The sequence below is a fragment of the Anastrepha ludens genome, chromosome 4, assembly GCF_028408465.1.
Source record: "Anastrepha ludens isolate Willacy chromosome 4, idAnaLude1.1, whole genome shotgun sequence".
NCBI classification, from domain to species: domain Eukaryota; kingdom Metazoa; phylum Arthropoda; class Insecta; order Diptera; family Tephritidae; genus Anastrepha; species Anastrepha ludens.
The window spans coordinates 81933441-81956690 of NC_071500.1; the positions used below are offsets into that span (position 1 = coordinate 81933441).

At 35.5% G+C, this 23250-nt stretch overlaps 1 protein-coding gene across 1 annotated transcript in view; it reads left to right on the top strand.

Moving 5' to 3' along the window:
• LOC128861892 (neuropeptides capa receptor) overlaps positions 1 to 23250 on the top strand; it is an 86072-nt gene that overhangs the window by 29595 nt on the left and 33227 nt on the right. The window contains exons 4-6 of the mRNA XM_054100269.1: positions 4223 to 4344; positions 16226 to 16344; positions 21446 to 21513. Of these exons, the coding sequence (XP_053956244.1) occupies positions 4223 to 4344; positions 16226 to 16344; positions 21446 to 21513 (309 nt within the window). The remainder of the gene's footprint in view (positions 1 to 4222; positions 4345 to 16225; positions 16345 to 21445; positions 21514 to 23250) is intronic.

Below are 23250 nucleotides of genomic sequence, written 5' to 3' on the forward strand. Positions count from 1 at the left end.
ATTACGCTGTCAAAGAAGCGAATTCCCATTTGCTACTGAATTACAAGTACAACAAATATAATTCAGCTGAATTGGGTTGGAAGAATTGCGTTTCCTATCAATGATTCGTGACGTTCTACTGCCCACATGCATGGTGTGTATAGTATAGCGGGATACCTAATAACTGTCAATGGATGTACTATAAGAGAGTATAACTTAACACACAACAGTAGCAGCAACAACAACTAGTTGTAAAATTGAGGTATGCCAGTTATTAAATACCAAAAGCTAGCTACCATTTCAAATAAAGTAGCGTTACTGCTCGTCATCTGTGAGGCGAAGATTTTTCTTTTAGAAACGGATTTTAAAGCTTAATGTACAGGAAAGTGCAGGGATACCTCTCTACAACTGCACGGACACTATTTCAACAAATAGAGTCAGCGGCAACGATTGATCGGTCATCTTTGTATTAGTGTATTTTATTTTATATGGAGTTGAGTTAGTTTTTTATTTATATAGTAAAGTCTCGCATTTATTCACTTATCTTGATGGAGGTGAGACGAATTATTACGTTTGAAACTATTAAGTGTCATTCCACATTTTAATTAATTCTAATAATGTATTATTCTTCCGCCGTAGCCGAATGGGTTGGGGCGTGACTACCATTCGGAATTCACAGAGAGAACGTCGGTTCGAATCTCGGTGAAACACCAAAATTAAGAAAAAGATTTTTCTAATAGTGGTCGCCCCTCGGCAGGCAATGGCAAACCTGCGAGTGTATTATATTTCTGCCATGAACAAGAACAATCACCTCATAAAAAATATCTGCCGTTCGGAATCGGCTTGAAACTGTAGGCCCCTCCATTTGTGGAACAACATTAAGACGCACGCCACAAATAGGAGGAGGAGCTCGGCCAAACACCCAAAAAGGGTGTTTATATACCTTCTGCTCAAATATGAACGAGACGTTATCAATAAAACGGTCCGCGAGCTTGACTTGTTTACAGTAGCACAGAAAACAAACTATGTGACATATCACGCTGAAATTTGCCATGTAAGCTTATAACAGTCCTACCAAAAAACAAAAAAATTATTTTTGCCATATGTCATCCGCGGACCGTTTTATTGATAACGTCTCGTTCATATTTGAGCTTCTGCTCATTTTGAGTTGTGACCCTTTTGTATTTAGGGTGCGATATGTTGGATAAGGGTTTTAAAAAGCAATTCGCTATAGAACTTTATTTAGCGAAATGAGGATTTTAAATCACTAAATTTATTGCCCTCACGGGGAAGACCACATAACTTTGAAAATACTTTGGAAAGTACTAACAAGTTTATATCATCATTCCAGACCAATCAAATTCTAAAAATTTACAGATATGGTTGATTTATTACCTCTATCCCTCCAATACATCATGACTACTTTCAAAAACTTGCTCATCATGAAAAAAGTTAAAATATATTAATAGTAAGATTGGTTGAATGGTAAATGCTGAAATAAAGTCTTTTTTTTATTGTTGAAGTATTTAATAAAAAGTTCACAAAAAGAAATTGGTTTGTTTCAATTGAGATCCCGTAGTTAATATTTTGTAAATGTAAGATTTTTACTTTTGGCTGACTTTGAAAGTGGTGCAAGTCTTTTTGAAGTCATTAAAAGTATACATTTTTGTTAATCACATTAAAAAAAATGATTACATTACAAATTTAAATCAGTTTAATATTTAAAAAACATAAAATCAGTGGTTTAATATATTCCAGTATTTTTCAAACCATTCCAATGCAAACCCTTAAATATCTCCATATAATATAAAATGGACTTACACCATTGTCAAAGAAAACCACCACATCAATTGAAGAAACAGTAAAGATGTGGTTTAAGAATAAGCTTTAGATGACGATTAAAAACGGTTTTGTAAAGTATTTTATATTTCACAATATTTTGCGATAATGGAAAAGCAGAATATGCAGATATTTCATTTATTTTGATTTATTGCATTTTTCAACATAAAATAGAAACACGTGTCCACTCATTTCATTGTAATGCAAAAAACAAAAAAACATACAGAGATAAAAAATGTTGTGCATACTTTACATACAGTGGGGAGCAGAACTGAATGCATGTTCGAAGACTTTGTACAAAAATGCCCACAGAATGAAAACGATCAAAGCAAATGAAACAATTTTTTTTATAATAATTTTGCTGTATCAATTCAGAATACATTTCAGTGAAAGAGAAATAAAAAATCAAAAGATTGATGAAAAAGAAAATGAAAAACAAAAACAATTCGCATCTACTCAGTTTTGCACATTTCTATTTTTAGCTATGTTATCGCCGAATGCATCTTGATTTACAGTTATCAAGCAGCAAAATCATCCCAAAAAGAAAGAAATATGTAATTTATTTTATTTTAGTCTTTCGGTGAGATCAGTGCAATCAATTGCATTAATATTTGAAGTGTTCCTAAAATTTAACAAAAATGAAAAAATTTCCTTTTGTCGTTGAGAATAATATCAAGTGCCTAACAGATCAAGGCTCTTCGTCTCGAAAAATTGCAAAGGCTTTAAATATTAGTCAGTCGGTGGTAATTAGAGTGCAGAAAAGATGTGGAGTTGCCTCTAAAAAAAATTCTGGTGGACGCGCACGACTTTTAAAAGATGGTGACGCAAGGCTCATAGTCACAAACTTGAAGAGTGACCCTCAGCTAACACCAAAAGATGCTGCGACTGCTATTGGCAAAAATGTTAGTCGATGGACAACAAGGGGAGCCCTTCAAAAAATCGGATACGTGGCTGAGATCAAAAAGAAAAAACCGGCATTATCTAAAAAAATGTTCAGGCTCGTTTAAAATTTGCCAAAAAACACCGAGATTGGACCATAGACGACTGGAAAAAAGTTATTTGGTCAGATGAGTCAAAATTTTACCGCTACCAGTCCGACGGGAAGCAATATTGCTGAAAGCGTCCAGGCGAAACATTGCAAAGACGCCATATAAAGGAAACCGTCAAGCACGGAGGCGGCAATGTTATGGCGTGGGGTTGCTTTACGTAGTGGAAGCTTGGTCCCTTAGTAAAAATAGATGGCATAATGAAAAAGGAGGACTACCTGAGTATTCTTCAAACCCATCTTACCAGCTTTGTGAACGTATGCGCATATCAGTCAGCTGAACTTACATTTCAGCAGGACGGAGACTCCAAGCATACAGCAAAGGTGGTTAAGGAATGGCTTACGACTCAAAGTTTTAAGTTGATGGAGTGGCACCCACAAAATCCTGACCTCAATCCGATTGAGAACTTGTGGTCAATAGTGAAGCGACGGTTGGGGCAATATGATACTCCTCCCACTAACCTCGACATGTTATGGCAAATAATAAACTATGAATGGAAGCAAATTCCCCACGACATTTTGCGTAATTTGGTAGAAAGTATGAGTAGACGTATTCTTTCAGTCATAAAAAATAAAGGTCTATGGACCAAGTATTAAAAAAAAGCCAACAAATTTGCACTTTCAAAAAGTGCAAAACTGAGTACATACGAGTACCATTAATTTTTTTATTTTTGTACGGTTTATGGAATATTCTTTTTTTTTTTTTTGTTTAATTATGAAATTTTGTTAATTATTTGTTATTGAATAAAGAAAAAAAAATTGTTTCATTTGCTTTGATCGTTTTCATTCTGTGGGCATTTTTGTGCAAAGTCTTCGAACATGCACTCAGTTCTGCTACCCACTGTATAAGGAGAAAATGCGCAGCACCGTCAGGGTTGAAAAAATTGTATCAATTATCAACAACAAAATTTAATGCACTATGAAACTGCATATCCAAGATTTCTTATTGTATTCTGATACAAAAAATTTGAAATTTTTATGAGGTTTTTCGAATTTTTATACATTTTATACGAAGTTTAAGAAATTTAGTTTTTATTACATCTGTTGTAGAATGGCAAAACAAACCAATAAAAAATTACGGAAATTAAAAAATCAAAAAAATAGTTAAAATGTTAGCGCATATCCAGTTTGGAGTTTTTACAAAATAACATATAAAACTCTTTTCATTTTACTTGAGAACTACTTAAAAATTATATATATAATTAATTAATTATACGAAAGTATTTTACATATTATTCAAAAAAAATATATTTTATATTTTATGTCTGATAAATTATATAATTACAAAAAAGGCCTGTGATTTTGTGGATGTGGACAACCAACTTCTTTTTAAATATCTTCACTTACCTCTATTCACAGAGAGACGAAAAGTTACAAACTCATCACAATTGAAGGTGACTAAGATGCTCCTGATTGTCTCCACAGTTTTTGTCTGCCTCAATTTGCCCAGCTGTGTAATGCGCATCAAAACGTATTTGGAGGTAAGTAACTGTGACACCCAATACAACACATTGAATCTGTACAACAGATAAATTCTCGGAATATCCGAACATTTCATGTTGCCATTTGTATTGATTGCAATTTGTATTGGCCAATTTTCATTACCCGCATACTTATCAATTCGTCATGACAATAATGACAAAAGTACACAAGTTAAGTAATTAAGGCAGACAGAAAACAACTACCACACCGCAAGCTCTCTTTAGTCACCGATCCGATTTGTAGAAAAATATCTGGGTATTCACTACTGTGAGAGGAAGAGCAAAACTTTTCAGTAAAATTACACGGATTTCACAATGGCCAGTGCGTGCCTTTTGGAGGCCATACTTTATTTTAATAGCTCAACTGGTTCCGAATATTTAGATCAACGACCAGAACAACCTAAAGGTGCACTTTCAGGCAGCGTAGAAAATACATAAAACAATTATGGCATCAGATGAAAGGTGTTTGAAAAAGTTGTATATATATATATATACACCCTTTTTAGGGGTTGGCCGAGCTCCTCCTATTTGTGCTGTGCATCTTGATGTTGTTCCACAAATGGAGGGACCTACAATTTTAAAGCGACTCCGAACGGCAGATATTTTTATGAGGAGCTTTTTCGTGGCAGAAATACACTCGGAGGTTTGCCATTGCCTGCCGAGGGGCGAACGCTATTGGAAACATTTTTTTCTTTAATTTTGGTGTTTCACCGAGATTCGAACCGACGTTCTCTCTGTGAATTCCGAATGGTAGTCACATATCAACCCATTCGGCTACGAAGGCCGCCGTAAAATTTTAAGTATAATAATAATTGAATTGCAATAAGTCACCATTTAATGACATATAAATCGAAATTCGCTATAAAACACAACCATAACTCAAACGGAACCAAGAAACTAAAAATTTCCTTACATCCCACAACAACATGAATTCGATACATTTCTCTGGGTCTATGTAAATCTGTTTTCTTGTTAAATCTATGGCGTAATTTTTTTTAATTTTATTTTAATATGGGTGGTGTATAAATAATCAGCGTAATAACTCAAATACCCTTCCCTTATAAATAGAGAAATTCTAACTGATTGTATAGTGAAACCTAAGAAAACAGAATACGATTTCAAAATTGCCCCTCTTCGACGAAGGCTAACAAATGCGTCTGACTACAAATTCTAGCTTCGAGTGTTTTAGAATATTCTTTATGCAACTGGATTCTATTTAGTATGAACCCAAAATTGCAAAATTTTAACAGGAATATCCCACAATCGCCTTTTTATCCATTTACATTTTATAAGAAGAGTCATTGCACGTCCTGCTTCTTGCCCGTAGTGGGTTTAAGATCGAGACCATCCAAGTGATATTAGTGAGCACAAACCCGTTATCATATGACAGACGTCGTATAATTATGTTAACTAGATATAATAAACTAATAAGCTATAAGTGAAAATGGTGACAGTTGATAGAAAAGAACTGTTTAGCGTAGAGAGATAAAAATAAAGGTCGTAAGCCGAAATTGCACATCATATACTCGCCCCATCTCTCAACGAACGTTACAAATAAGCAACAGAATCGGCGCGAAATCGACTACTCAGTTGACTAGCCTTTAGCTGTGAGTCGTTAAACAATAAATGTTAATTTTGCAAGTCTAATCAATTCTACAACTGTCATGGACTTCCCACGGGTATTTAACATTTATTTATTCATTTTTTTATCAAAAACTAGATTTGCAAATGTGCTTACTTTATTTTATTAGTAAAACAAAATGTGCGCTCTGGACGCCCCAATACATCAACAACCGATGAAAATGTTGAGAAAGTGAAGATTTGCTTATAGATTCACGATTGGCTCATGACATGCAATCTTTCTGAAAATTTTAAATATGAAGCATGTAGCAGAGAAGGTCGTTCCAAGTTTGGTAAATTTTGACCAAAAACAATGTTGCATGAGCATCGCTCAGGAATCGTTCAATAACGTCAACGATGATCCAGATTTGCTGGTGATGGTCATAAAAGGAGACGAACCAGGGGTGTGAGGTTATGACATCGAAACCAAAGCCTAATGGAAGAGTCCAAGAGAGCCAAGAGTCGATAGCAGAAAATCGTCGAACACGCAAAACACTTGTCTTATTTATGCCGCTCGCAAAAAACTAAACACTATATTGCTAAAACCATGAACATATCTTCGAGACGAGTCTACCATTATTTTGTTAACAAACCTTGTGTATGTACATAACTTTCGATTTTCAGCTTCTGTTTGCCTAACTTAGTGAAAATAATTTTTCGAACAGTGGAAAAATCATCACAAAAATTTGAAAGAAAAGAATATTTGCACTTCCTTATGCCTAATATTGGATAGCAAAATGATTTTCGACTGATTTTAACTTTTTTCCAGGAATTTCACAGCAAAAGGGGGTTTTTTTAGAAAGGAAAACTAATTAAGATTTGGTATTTCTTATCGTATAAGAAACAATAGAGAGAAAAACAGAATGTACTGTCAAAGTTAAGGGTTATACGCAGTTATGACTTTCAAAAAAATCGATTTTTTTTATTGCATTTTTGTAATGTACATATATTCAAAAGTATACGCACGAAATTTGAAGTAGATCTAAGCAATACTTTCGGAGTTATACCTAAATATGTAGAGATGCCTCGGCATGTTTTAAGGTAAGTATTGAAACTTTAAACGTGTTTTTTTCAAAACGGCATTTTTCAAGTCGGTGTACACGATATCTCGAAAACGGCTTGTTTGATCGGTCAACCGTTTTAACTCAATCTTTAAAGGTACATTTTCTAGTAATTAATCGTTCCTTTTGTAAATCTGATACTTATTTTCCATTTTATAATCAATTTACGGCCAAATTTTAACGTAAAAATCGAAATCATTTCTTTTAAAAGCTGCCATTTTGTGAAAACTCACTATTTTGATTAGCCGAACGATTAATTACTAGATAATCTAATATATTAACAAAATTTGTTTGGTTTTTTGATTTCAGATAATCCAATCCTGAGTTACGATGTACACCGTAAATCGTCTTTTTTTAAAGGAGGTTCCAGAAATCGCCTGCAGCGCGATCTATAATCAACATTTTCATAAATAAAAAATTTTGTTACTTTCTTGAAGGATGCTTTTATAACCGCCAAAAATTTTCAAATTAAAATATTCTGAAGTTTTTTCAGGATAAATCCTTGACAACCCGTCTTTTATTTGATTCTGCGTATAACCCCTTAAGTTAAATTAAGAGTTAGAAGCTAAATATTGGGCGGAACAATCTCTGTGAAGGCAAACAAAGTACAAGTGTGCACAAAACTCCCCCTTTAAGTGCACTCATTCACAAATAACATTGGAATTCTTATCGCCGGAGAACAATATGCACAAGTACATACATATGTACGTTCATAACTACATTCAGAAGAATTTAAAATGCGAAACGAAGATGTCAAAGCAGCATTACGAAGAATTACACTTACGGTACTATAATTCAGACTGAAACATTGCGTCAGTTCAAACAAACAACCTGTTTACAAAGCTCAGTATCGACGTCGCCAGGGTGTCGATTCCCACTCTTTTTATGAAAAAATGTACTTTTTATGTCAAAAATAACTTTAAGTGAACATGTTCTCAGAATTTGTTTTGAGCAATGCATTGAGAAAAGATACAGAAGGTAGTAAAGCTGAAATAATTAAGAGTACATATATACGGATATCTGGTGCTGTAGAATCTTTTTGTGAATGGGGAGAGAAATAATTCAACATCAGCGTCAAATAAAAGAAATTTGAAGATGCTGATGAAATAATAAAAGGGTATTTCAAAAGTGACGTCTACAATTCAGTAGTTGGTAATTTCTAGACGGTACATTTTCTTAATGACATCTTTGGCATTTGCCAAGTAGATAAAAGTGCAATTTGAACCATGGATACTTCACGAGAGAACAACGCGTTAAAATTATTGAAACTTATTATGAAAATAGTCGATCTTTAAGAACAACATATCCCAAAATTCGTGGTTTTATTGGTAAAAATAATTATCCGAATGGGCAACCATTCAAAGGGTGATGAAAAAATTTCAATAAACTGGTTCTGTCGAGGACTGGCAGACCAAAAAATTGGACGTTCTGTTGAGAATTTCGCTGCTGTAATGCAAAGTGTTGCTGAACAACCATCAATAACAACATCTCGACGTTCTCAACAATTATGCATTCATGAATCGACTGTTTGGCGGATATTACCTGCAGACTTTCTCTGGTGGGCATTTTAATTATTATTATTTATTAGTTTGAAGAAAAATGTGTGTTTAATTTTAAAACAGCATCTAGAAGCGTCTTTTGAAAGACATTTTATTATTTTGGTGTCAATGAATGTATTTTTAAAGGGTCAGAGCTGTTAAAAAACTAAACTCGGTGAAACGAGCATACTAACGAATTCCATTTCGAAGTATCCAAACGTAGTCAAAGCTTTCCACATGTACAAAGATAACATTTTATTAATTCATCTAGAGGAACTATTAAGTTGTCATATTCCCTAATACGAGTAGTTATCGGAACAGCAAGTACACACTTCAGACCTTCCAAACTTGTAGAACTCATGATTCGATACAAGGTTGGGCATAGTGCCTAGTGCCCTAAATAATTAGTGCCTTAAACGGAAAGTTAAAACACCGAAAAACTGAAGATTTAGTGATAGTGAAACCCTTACTCTGATTCGATAATAAAATTGAATTATGGATATTGCCAATAAATTGTTTTAGTTGGGTCTTGCAACTTTTTGGGCAACTATTTATAGCTTACTGTAGACTTGAAACTCTGGATAAATTAAGCATCTATGCCCCGAATGTGAAGGCTAAAAATTATTTTCGTAAAACGTTTAGAAATTATTTTGTTCAATATTTATGCAAATGGTTGATTTTAGTTTATTTAATTAGACGTAACAACGTACTCGTATTACCTACTTGTAGAAATATATGCGATACAAAACTGCAACAGGCGAAATAGTACCAGTGCTGAAATGAAAATTGGTTTCATGAGCTTCTTGATGGATTTGTGTAACCTTGCCTATGTACATTAAGAGCGCAGTTGTAACTTAGGCGCAGTTTCGAGTCATTTTCTTCTCTAGTATGATATTTCAGAATTATTCAGATATTTTAAAATTATTGATATTTCAGAAACAGTATTTAGAATTCTTAAGTGTCAAATTGTGAGGACCTTCAAGCGTTGAGTCATACTTAATATTGTCGCGTAGCATTTAGCCTGGAGAAGGTTTAATAGAAGCTCGGGAACCTTTGCGGCAATGCAAAGCGAAGCCGCCGTGACAAGGAAGGAAGTAATCCGTTAAGATCTTATCTATCGCAGGCAACCAGACGGTAACACCGTAAAAAGGATGGGAAGTACCAACGCAGTCAACTTCCAGTGAACTCCACCTGGTTATATACATATAGGGTGGGCCATGTAAAATTTGCTTTTTGAATCGGCTATAAAAAAAAACGAATCAATATTTTTTCTAACATTTTTTTTTATTTTGAAGATTGAACATTGTCATTTATGAATGAAAAATAATATCATTCAAATGACTGCCATGACTTGCTTTACAGTAGGCCATTCGATCAACCCAATTTTTAAGCACATTTTCGATTGTTTGGGCTCCAATTTCATGAATGGCAACTTCGATTTCGTGTTTTAAAGCATCAATCGTCTCGGGATGGTTCGCATAGCATTTGTCTTTAACGGCTCCCCACAAAAAATAGTCGAACGGGCTTAAATCACAGCTCCGAGGCGGCCAATTGATATCGGAATTCAAAAACGGTAGCCAAAAGTTCGAGTGTAACTTTGGCAGTGGACAAGTTGCACCGACCTGTTGAAACCAAATGTCGTCCATTCCATCCTCTTCAATTTTTGGAAACAAAAACTCGTTGAGCATGTCACGGTAACGCTCGCCATTTACTGTAACCGCGTAGGAAGAAGAAGACTCACCACTTTGGAAATTGGTTTTCAATATTTCCCAATTTTGTTCAAGCGTATAGCGTCCCATTTCGTAAATGTCAAACCTTTAAGGGGTAACACCACTCTACACCCGTAAAATAAACACGATTTTTAAAGAATTTTTTTGTGTAGAAAGAAAGGGAAAACAATCACTCTGATTTGGGAAGTTATTACTTATATACTAAAATACAAAACTACAAAGTTTGATCGAAAAATTTTACAAAATGGCTGCATTGGAGACATTTTTGTAATGTGGTTTCTCTTGAAGGAGCTCCGCGGCACGCAGCACAGAGGGTGCAAATTTTAATCTGGAACAAGGAAATTTTTTTTTCTTAATCTAGATAAGAATAGCTAGAGAAACACGTAGGGGATTTAAAAAATATTTATTTTTGTGGAATTAGCAACCATTTGAAGGAAAAAACTCTATTTTGGACTAAAAAAACGGCACTTAAATAATTATAACAATCGTTTAAATTAATCTATCGAAAATCCCCTACGCTCTTCTCTTAAGAAGGTTATTATACAGACGTAGTGATAAACCTGATTAAAAATATTTAAAATTGTTTGAGTTATGCTGCGTGCCAATTTCAGAAAACGTGTTTTGAGAAAAACGCGTTTAAAGTTTGGAAATTTGGAGAAATCGTTAGGTAGCAGTCACTAACGCTTGGTTAAAAGCTTAAAATATTTATGAAATAAACTTGGGTAACGTATAAAACTTTTTGTTCTGTATTTTAAAAGGTTCAAAGAATTTTTTAAGCTTATAAAAAAAAAATCAATTTTTTGAAATTTCTACAGTGGTGTTACCCCTTAAGTAAATTAAGAACACATTTGACATGTCATTTGTGTTACCATTCTCAAAAAAAATAGGTGGTTCAAAAAGCAAACGCTATATGGCCCACCCAGCATGAGGCCTTATTCCCATACATTTCCAACCCCCGTCTTATTGTGACTTATGAAAGTGATATACTATACTTTATCTTGAATCGATCGTCACTATTTTGATTCCGGTCGAGTTTCCTGCCCTACATGATGTCAAAGAATTTTACCTGGTTTGAGATTGTGAGCTTAGAAATGGGTAATTTATACCAGTGTACTGAAAACAGTAGCATTTCGGTTTTGGTTGTACCAACATTAAGTCTGCTCTCTTATACTACAAGAGGACAGTTTGCGAGCCTAGACGCTTTCCCATCACGCTCAAAATAATGACGTCACCATGAAGTAGGTATAACTTGACTGCCGGTAAGCTACAATTTTAAAAGTAGATGTTATGGTAGATCATAGTGCAAGACCCGTGAAGGTGCTTTAGCTTAATCACTTAAAACAGAATTTGACCACAAACTCCGATTAGACGTTTGTCAAATCTGACTCTGTATTGAGAAAAGCACGCCCAGTACAAATTTAAGGAAAATCGCGCATTTCTCAAATAAACATGTGTACTACTGTTGTAACATAATCTGCCATTCGGAGTAGGCATACAAGTTTTCGGTATTCCATTGCGGGGAACCACAATAAGACGCACATCACAACTTGGTGGAATAAGCTAGGTTGTTGTTGCCATTTTACTCAGTAAGATACATTTGTTGGGCACGGCTGGTGTAAATAACTTGGTTAGCGAAATCGGGATTGCAGAAACCCAAAAATAAGTACCAATAGGGAAGAAAATTACCATATTCCAGTAGCAACAAGTCGAGCATTGACGCTTTCACACATAATAACATAATCACATGTCTTGCTTTGAACTTTCTAACTTGCTCACATATGTAAATGTGTGGGTACGTAATTACTCTTAATTAGTTTGTTCATTTAATAATTGCCCCACCCGCAAATGAATGAAAATATGCGCTTTGCCTCACTTGTAGCAAGTGAGAACGTAGAAACTCAATCGAAAATGTTTAGTATAACTAGCTTTAACTTAATAACTTTGTTGTTAGCAATTTGAATCCTGCTGGTTGCCAATTATCAAACTCTAATGGCTGCCGTAGCCGAATGGGTTGGAGCGTGACTACCACCGAAAGTGCACAGCTTCGAATCTCCGTACACGAAACAACTAGTGATAGAAAGTTTTTTTTCTGGTAGCGATTTTCCCTTGGAAGCTAAAACTGCGAGTGTATTTTTGCCATGAAAAATCACCTCACAAAAATCCATTTGCCTTTCGGATGCGGCTAAAAACACCCAAACAAGGATACCTATAATGGGAAAAATATAGTGAAACGAAAATTCCCAACTGAACTTAACTGTAGCACAGTCGATGCTCTGTTCAGTTTCAGAAATATCAAGCGTTCCCAATGGAATGTAGTTACAACAAGCAGTGTTTCCGTGTCAGGAGCCCAAAATATTTAAAGTAAACTGAAAAAATTTTTAAATGTTCAGTTTTATGCAATGCTGAAAATTTTGTTATTGATTTATTTTATATGTAAACTTTTGTGTGAATTTTTATTTATTTTACAAATAATTGAATTTTTTACCTTGCTAGTAATTTAATTCTATAACTCAAAGAAATTTAGAAATGGTAAGTATTTTGAAGTCAAATATCTTCGGTTCTTTTGAACACTTTTATACACATTTTTCTTTCTTTTTTAATTTTAATTAAAAAAAACAATTTATGAAAAAGAATTAATTTTTTTATTCAAAATTTGTAGTAAAAACATTTTTTTTTCACCACTTGTAAAAACACTGCTTCATTAATAGCTGGGCTATGCTCCCTGCAAGCAAGACAATGAGATCCTGATAAAATTTGGAGTTACAGAGTGAACGATATGAAGTGTTACCAACTTCACACTGATTGTATCTGTACAACAGCTCATGACATCAACGTCAAAATTGTTCTAATGACAGTTCAATATATTGTTTAGAGGTCATCAAAAGCATTTGCGTCTCAGTTTAGTTGAATTTTTTTCCCCCGTGATGGAATTCAAACGTAATAGTGTGATTGCGTTATATTTGGCTGGAAATTCACAACCAGCCATTGTTCGTGAGCTCAGTCACCTCAAAGTGAATAAAATGTTTGTGCATCGCACTATAAAACGTTACAATGATACTGGTAGCATTGCAAAACGCTATGGAAGTGGACCAAAAAAACCGCAACAACGCCAGAAATGGTTCGGAAAGAGAAGGCTCGACTTGAACGAAATCCACGTCGAAGTGGAAGAAAAATGGCCAAAGAACTGAAAATATCGCAAGACAGCATTCGACGCATATCGAAAAATGAGCTGAAGGTCAAGGCTCACAAGTTCCAAAAAGCACACGATCTTTCACCCCAGCAAAAAAAAGTTCGGTGCGAAAGAGCAAAGGAGTTGTTGCGCTTGCACGAACGTGGCGAATTTCCTAACATTGTGTTTGCTGATGAAAAAAATGTCCCATTGAGCAGTTCATAAACACTCAAAACGATCGTGTTTACTTGGCCGAACGCTCATACGAGAATTTGGGCCTACGTATGGCCACTCGAAGCAATTTCCCATCGTAAGTAATGGTTTGGGCCGCAGTGACCGCTGATGGACGCTCTCCAATCGTATTTATCGAGCCTGGTGTCAAAGTGAATACGACTTATTATCGGGAACATGTTTTAGATCTGCTTTAGAGCCGTGTACACGCAAACATTTCGGTCGTAGACCATGGACGTTCCAACATCACACGGCACCGTCCCATAAAGCTCGTGTGAACCAAGAATGCTTAAAAAATCATGTTCCACACTTCATTTCGTCCACACAATGGCTTTCGAATTCGCCAGACGCAAATGCGATGGACTATTCCATCTGGTCCATTTTGAAGAGCAAGGTGAGGACTAAAATATATGCTACTACTCACGCCAAGCTGTGCCATACGAACTCTTATATCACGCCCGTTTGGAAATCGATCGAAATGTGGCTATGTACTTAGTCCTGCCATAAGTTCTGTTGGAAGTTAGGTCCGGTATAGATAACTTTTAACCATGTAAATATTAAAAAACAAACTTTCGTCATTTGCTTTTACACAAGCCTTCAAACTATTGCGCCATTTCCATGGATATTGACCTCGGTGCTCAAATAAAAGATTGCTTGAGACACTGCAAATTTCTGTGAGGTCTTTGAGAGGCCATGTTCTCCAATTCTGACCACAAACTGTAGTCCTATGGATTAAGATCTGGATATCCAGACGGCCAATCTTCTGCGGCTATGAATCCAGGAATATTGTTTTTCAGCCACTGCTGGGTGGTTTTTGCCTTATGGGCTGGAGCGGAATCCTGCTGGAAGATCCAACGCTGTCCATTGAAGAGAGTACTGCTCAACTGCTTCACAATGCCTTGGAAGACATCCTCCTGGTACACTTTTGCCCCGCTCTTAACTCCTTTTTCGCAGCAATGAAGAGATGTAATGCCTTGGTAAAACACTCCCCACCAAACCATTACGGAGGTTGGATGGTGGCCACGCTAAAACTTTAGAACAACATTTTTGGCTTCTTTAGATGTTTTAGCATTGTCATTTTGCTTACTAAAGACTTCTTCAACAGTGGAAATTGTATCATCTGTGGAAAGAACAATTGCATGGCCGCTGACCGCGTGCCACCGACGAAGCTACTTGCTCTGTGGAGTCTAATTTCCTTCAAGTGCGTTGTCAAAAGATGACCGGTTGAACGACGGAAGGCTTTCATGTGGAGATCAGCTCAAATTAGTCTTGGTATAGGTCTGATCGATACATTCATTTCCTTTGACATGCTTTTCTGCTTTCTAAGGGGATTTCTACGAATTTTTTCTCAAACGGCTTTTATGGTTGCACTTGTTCGAACCATCTGAGGCCGACCACTTCTTTTTCTGTCTCTCACTTCAGACGTTTGGGAAAAACGATTGATCGTGCGGTAAACAAACATTGTCGAATCAATCCATCAAAATTTGCCACGAAACTGAGTATAACTTCTGAGTAGACAATGCATACGCACAAAAGCAAAAATAACGGAACTTTTTCTGCAAATTTGTTCTCGCCGTATGCATTGTAAAATATGTCACAGAATTTATGTACTTATATTACATACATTACGAGTACTTAGAAGACACACACTGTAATAGCTGTATTCATTTTTCACCCGACCTGTAAAAGAGCTCTAGGAAATTTAGCGAATTACATGGAAGGCAACAACATATGTGGCCCGGTTAATAGTGTTGTAAAGTAAAAAAGGAGATTTTTGTATACTGGCCGCTGCAACAATTTGCAAAATCAAAATACGCGGAAAAAATATGCAAATTTGGTTTTTGTATATCTGTTTTGTACCTCTGCTATCTCCTTATATGGATTCGCCGCCGTTTGATAAAAACGAAAATTCCAGCTGCTGGATACACATGAAACAAAACAAAATGGTGCAACTGTAAGTAAATGTAAATATAGCCGCTTTCGGGTGTTCCTTTCGTAGCTCTGATGCAAAAAATACATTAAAGACTTACGCCATAAAACTGGCCTTGCAACTGATAATTTTTTGCTCTTCTTCATGGTTGGCCATTCGAAAATTTTATAATGAACTCTTTTTAAACCCGGTTTGGAATGTAAAAAATTAAAGAGACGAAGGAAAAATTAAAAGGAAAATTAGCCCCATTGGTACCTAGATGATAAAAAGAAACACATTTAAGAAGTTACGGAATAAATGATAAAAAGCAATGTGATGAATTATAGATGAGCGCAAGGGCGCTCTTGCCAAAAAGAGCATTAGCTACAATTACTTCTGCTAAAGTTCAAATGCAACAATAAAGCATTTGAAGTTACAATTCGAGCCTGAGTGTAGAACAATCCACAAAACTATTTTTCTCAAACTTAGTTGCCCTAATGGCATACATACATTGCACTTAAGTTTGAGCCAAGTTATAGGCTTTAGTATTTTAATATTTGTTTTAGTTTTATGTTACAAACTTAATTAAATCTTCTCACTTGTGTGTATGAATTTTCTTTCAGACACAAACGTCAACCAACGAAAAGACCACAGTGATTTTGCAATATATTTTTCAGCTGCTATTCATAACAAATTTTGGTATAAATTTTGTACTTTACTGTGTTAGCGGTCAAAATTTTCGGTGAGTACGTAAACATAAGCTAAAAGCATAAATAATAAGCATATTAGCATTCAGGGAATTGAGAAAACGTGCCAACAAGTTCGATTATGTGAACTTTGTAAATTAGAGAAATATTGAACACTATTAAGAAAAATGTATTCATATAAATGCGCTATAGGTAAAATTACCCCATTTTGTGGCAAAAATCAAAAATTTTAAGGGCTTTGCATGGCAACCCTCTCGGTAGTTTCATAATAAGCAGTATAATATATTAAGAAGCATTTATTTATAATTGTCACTCACGAAAATGTTTCCTCTTAATCATGAAATTATTAGTAAATATTTATAAATATAGCACGTGTTTATTGAACAACGAAAATTCGTCCAAACGTAAAAAAGAGTCGATATGGTGAAGTGCGCCAACAGTGTGTAAAAATACTAGTATTAAAAATTTGTCCCCAATTGCAAAAGGATTGAAGAAATTTGGCGGTTCGGGGAGAAGAACAATTTAATCTCAGTTATGCGAGCATATAAAAAAGCTCCACGAAAATGCACTACATAAGATCCATATACGCAGTTAAGCACTCCGATTGCCACAAAAATTAGTTGCATCTGCTTTTCTCTGCTTTCGTTGAACCATTTCCACTTGTTTGTAGTCAGTTACCAGTTAAATAATTAAGACAATCAGAGCATACAACGAAAGCAATGGATCGCACTCTTTTTAACACTAAACCTACCGATACTTAATGTATTCCTATTCCTACCAAAGTGGGTCAAATGACCCGCCTTTAAAATGTTATATATATTACTAAGTCTAGCGAAAAATATATCAATTAGGCCAATTTGGTACATGAATGAAACAATTGTTTTCAATTAATGATTCAAAATAGTTTATATATTAAATTTAAAAAACATAAAAATAGTTTATTCTTTGCTTTGTTTTTGCTCCTGTTGAAAATCTTCTTTCGGCAAGTTCTTCAGCTAATTAAAATAAAAATTGTTATCTAGAGGTGTTTTTGCCGATTGTTTCTCTATATATTTAAAACTCTTGAGTTGATTCCAGCCAGGTCAAGAATATTGAAGAAAATCTGCGCAGGCCATCTTTGCGATTTTGATTTCACTGAGTATTTTCTGTTCATCTGATTCCTCATCTCTACACCGTACTTAGTATTATTGTAAAATCTTATCGTTTCTGGTACACGCTTGCCATATGTTTCAATGCTTACAGATTTATGTTTTGCGCTTAGTAAAAGCACTTTTTTGTTTGTCTTACTTTTATAAATGGTAAGTGAATAATGACTCGATTTATATAGTTTTGTTGAGAGGCGCAGAAGGGCAGTTCTCTTATGCTTCCGCGAATCGTTTCCAAAAGAGTGGTTCTCTTTTCTAATAGTTTCGCAGCGAGTGAAGCGCTTGTAAAGAAATTATCTGTAGTGACCCTTTTTTCGCATCTTGTGAACGGTTCCATGAGTTCGAGAACAACGAATTTCGCAAGCGGAGTTGAAGCACCTCTTTTTTCTTCCTTTTCCAAATATGAAAATCTATTTATGATGTATTTAGTGCTGACATCAGATGCTAGCCAAAATTTGATACCAAACTTAATCGGTTTGTTCGGCATATATTGTGTAAATCTACTTTGTTTTCGAAGAGCTGTTCATCGATAGTTACAGGTTACACAGGCTTCTAACAATGTTGGCTATTCTTGATGAATTTGTACCATACTTCTGAGATTTGAGCGAATTTATCATTTTGTAAACGCTGGCTTCGTTGCTGGCTAGATCCCATTTAGTGATAGATATGAAATGTTCAAATTTTTTGCCTGATATAAGGCACGTGCATATACATAGAAGACCAATAAATACATTCACTTTTGCAGGAGTAAAATTCCATTGAGCTCCCAATACTCGAGAGGCTTTTTCTTCTGTGCATTTTCTTATGTGCTCCATTACACGATTGACAATAATCAAAGAAAATGCAGTTCTTACTTTGCCCTTCATTATATTTCGTTTGGCATACGCTGTCGGGCCTACAACCTCCCTAAAAATATTATAAATTGGAGAACGTCCAGGTGTTGAGCTTTGTTCTATTTCTTTCCAAATTGTACCATCAGCCGCAATTTCAGTACATCGGTCTTCCACATATTTTTCACTTTCTGAACTCGATAACGGTCTTTTTCTCGTCTTCGCTTTCTTTACCTTCGCTTTCTTTACCTGAGGACTCACATTCATCTGTACTGTCAAATGAAATATTATATTGTATTGTACTATGTTATCTACTTTACTTTCAGACAGTTGCTCCTCACTGAATTCCAAACACTCTTCATCTATGTTGTTTATAACTTCCAATGATTTCAAATATCTTGAATGTTTTGACATTTTTGGGATAAGAATTATATGTAAAATTATCAAATAAGAATTTTTGATTCACAAAATAACACCATAACTTGAAATTTTTACTGTAACGCTCGCTTGTAGTAGAACGAAATTGGCTATTCATCCGTCAGTCTGCAATAAATATAACTCAATGGAGCGAAATATATCACGTAATAGGAAAAACGGCTCAATCAAGAGACACAATCTGTGCATGGGTCAAATGACCCGTTACGGTAGTTAGAGCAGATCACATATATTTCTCGGTAAAACAATTAGCAAGAGAGGAGTAAATTTTGAAAAATACATTCGATGTATTTATTAATAAAAGTCGTGAAAGAAAACGGCGATTTAATAATGTTATTTCCAAAATCTTCTGAAAAAAAGTTTAAAATGGGTCATTTGACCCGTCATGGTAGGTTTAGTGTTAAACAATTACTAGCTACAAAAATCTTTCGTATTAAAAAGCCAAGAATATCAATAGTGAAAGTGAGTAGTAGCTTGAATGGATTTAAGAAGCCATTTGCTGTCTGGTTAAGATGGTGAAAACAGTGATTGTGAGTACCCAATCTGACTTTAATGTACAAATTGATGCAAAAATGTTCATCAATTTTTTTTTATAATTTTTTACTAAATAAAAAACTAATTTTGAGTGATGGAAATCTTTTTTTTTTGTCTTTGCGCGCTCCATTGCTTGTGTGTTTGAATATTGCATCTGTCTATAATGTATACTAATAAACGCAATAATAATAAACAATAACTATTGAGGACACTGAAACGCCTTTAAATTCAAAAGTCGGCTGCCCAAGTCTTTCTTTCAATAAGAAGAGTCTTCGGGGAAAGAGAAAAAAGTCTCGAAGTTATGTGATCAAATTAGCACCAGTAGTGATTTGATGAAATGAAACGAAACGAAATGAAAAGGCTGTGTAATGAAGAAAAAATTATTTGCACTATTTAAGAAGCCTTAGCTCTTTTACTGGAAAATTAATTTACGAAACACTTGAATATGCGAAGAGAAGACAAAATAAAAATATTAAACAGTCTGAATTATAGAAGCGTGAATGGCAAAATTCAAGCTTAGAGTTCCGTTATAAAAACAATTTAAATGCTGCTGAATAGGCGTATCCTTTTCGCAATACGCGTTGTTCAATTTGTTAGTCTTGTAAGAATTTTAGAAGGCGTACGTTGTTTTACTAAAGAAGCTCCGCTCCTGAAATACAATTTAAAGCAGTGTTCCTATGTACACAATCTAAAGTTACAAAAATGTCACGTGCACCTGCAGCATAATAATTGAAGTAGTCGAAGACGTTCATACATAAATTGATGCAACGATATACCGAAGCTAAAAACCTTGACGAATTCCCCGGATAAGGCGAAACAAAGCCCCTCTCCAAAGCAAAATAACTTATTTTTTTGTGACAAGGCCAAACTTATCTTAGCCTGAAGCGAAATAAAAATAGTGTTAACGTCTTAAAAGACACGATTGGGCACAGAGCACATTGAAAAACCGCTACACTCATTATCACACACTGAAAAAAGGGCTGCATGGGCTTAAAAAAATTCAGAACGCAATTGAGCAAACAACTTCAACGAATTATTAAGCCTCCTGTTAAGGTTTATGTTTGGGGCTAGTTCTCCAAAATAGGATTTGGCCGTTTATTTGTGTTTATGACCAATTTTAATGTAGTTTTGATGAATACAATTTAACAAAAAACATTTTTACAATCCGCTGCGAAGATGTTTGGGAGAACTAATCAACCTCGGGCTTCACAAGAAAACAACGATCCTAAGCATCGAAGCAGAAGGTGTGTAAAATGGAAACAGCAAAAGGTGATTGATTGTTGAATTGGCTTTCACAGTCGTCTCCTGCCAACCTTATTCAAAAAAAATGTTTCGGCAAGAGTTCAGCAAGCAAAGTACAGAGCAAAACAAATATGGACACTCAAATAGTTGTCAATGCAAATTCAGCTGATTTGGAGCCCAACTTGCGCAGGAAATACACAGAGTATAACTCGAAGATTTGAAGCCATTATAGCTAATGGTGGTGACTATACATTTTATTGAATGTATTGCATATAGTAAATACTATAAGCCCATACAATGCAGTTTGTTAGAATCGAAATGGTCAAATAATTAGTTTCTAAGTTATGACGCTCACGCTTCTATTAGACAGACGGTATATCCTGTATAAAGTGGTCGTTGCGATTTCAAAAAGTAAATGTAGACCGGAACAGTTTCTACTCCACGAACAATGAAGTCATTTTGGAAACAGACCTAACACATTCTGAGTTATGGATTTACTACTTAGTTGGAATGGATAGGCACAAATTTTGCAGTCTATTGTGATATTTCCGTGGAAGAAATCGTTACGGATTGCTTGAATCATGAGTTGCCAGACCCCATGGGCCATATTCATTATATAAGATCCTATGTTTGAGCAACTGCTGTAATTGATTAAAGTTTTGCAGTTCAACTATTGTTTTTAGTAGGAAATAATAAAGTAACTCCCTACTATTAACTTCATATTCACATTTTAGGGAAATTAGATAAAGAATGCTTCAAATTAAGGAAATATTCAAAATATATATATTATTCAAATAATACTGAAGAATATTTTTTGAAGAAGTTTTCTAATTTTCATTTACAAAGATAGTCGGATTCAAATGATTCAATAATTTAAATTTAATTGAAAATTTGTTTCAAGTTTTAAATTTAATATTATCCTTTGTTTTTTATACACTTCTCGTTCACAGCAAAGCAGTGCTAAGCATGTTTAGGCGTGTATCGTCAACCCAGAGGGAAGGCACCACCCAAGTGACAGGTGGGTACACGCATAGAGGCAGATAAGGTAATGTGGCCTGTAATTAGCGTCAGGAAAATGATGGTGTGAAATGTTTGAATTTGATTTTGCTTCATTGCTGTTCATGGAAGCTCATCGGCATATATGCATGTACGTATTTAGCTACAGGTCTGCTGCATACAACAGTGATGAGAAAATGAAAATTTCTGATTGATTATTTTCGAATTATTAGAAATTGCATGCAATTTGAAAACAAATATACTTCAGTAAACAGGAATATCTCTTTTTCTTAGTATTCGTTTCCAAATACTTCGCCAAATCATGCCTTAGATTTCTTTTCATTTTTAACTGATAACATTGTCCAACAGCGCGATTACTCAACATGACCAAACGCTGATAATTATGAAAAAGTTAAAGTTTTACCACTTATTGTAAAAGAAAGTGCAATTAATTTAACGACAATATGATGCGAAAAATCTCAAAAACTTAAAGGAGGAAAAACCATCTCCGAAGAGCACTCTACGGAACCTCAAGCGCCTAGCCGCCACACGCGGACATTTGCAAAGAAAGTGTTCAAGAGTCTCTTTATATATTATATTTTATCTATAGCCTTTATGGGGTTGTACGCAAGTCCAAGCTTCTCCGCTTGATTTCCGATCACCCAGTGACCGGTGACCACCACTTTGAGCTTGGAAATTGAGTGACATGGGATCCCAAGCACTTAAAGCGTCCTGCTTTTGTCGTATTGAGAGTTTTGGAGATAGCACATGATAAAATAGAACTCCATCTACCTTGCGCTTTTTTGAGAAAAAATGTTAGCAGTGTTCCGTTTACAACGGTCAAGGAGACGCCGATGTCTGAGTTGGGGACAACTGAAACCGACCGAAACTGAAAGGTCCATAGCCTTTCCTAGCAACCTATACCTTACCACCTAGATAAGAGAAATGTTTCCTGCACATTCGAGACACACATGATCAGAAGACAGCTAGCTGCAACATGGCGACCACAGGGCCTTGATGGCAGCTTGACTATCGAAAAAGATATTTATGTCTGCCTCCCAAGATTCCACTTTGGATCCGTCGGTGGAAATAGAGGTGCCTATGTCCGTGAAGACTCTCCCCTCCCTCCTATCTAGCCTGCTTGGAAAGATAACCCAAGCACAACCCTCAAAACCCAGTTTGCGGATGGAGAGATTTGTGCGAAGTACGGAGAGGTAAAGCGGAATCTGCCTCAAAATGCTACCAAGTCTTACAGAAGTTTTCCTTCAGAGGCCAACCTCCTTCAACTCAACAGCGCTCTGAGCGGCAGTTGATTGAAGATCAACGGGAACAAAGTGCAGAATGACGTTAAGGGCAACAGGGGGCTATGTTCTAATTTAGTTGTGTTATAGCCCAGAGCTACAGACAAAACTAGGCAGCCTCAAAATTGGCAGAAATACTAAGTTGTACATCGGCAGCACGGCACGTGGCTTGAAACCGTATTTACTTTAGTATAGAACTTAACGAATTGTTTTTTTTCAGTAGATTTTAGCCCTCCAACTCCTACCTGAAATGGGCTTTTTTGACTCGTCCCCAGGTTATAATAAGAGGTCATTAAAAAAAGCAAGTAGAGGGTTCAAATGTTCAACGTGTTTCGAGTACAGGATTGCTACTGTTTTTCAAGCAAAAATCTTTGAGATCTTGCAGACATGCAGGAGGAGATCAAATCTCTTGGGTGTGCAGGTAACCCTTCTCTGATCCGGATTCCAGGAGGAACATA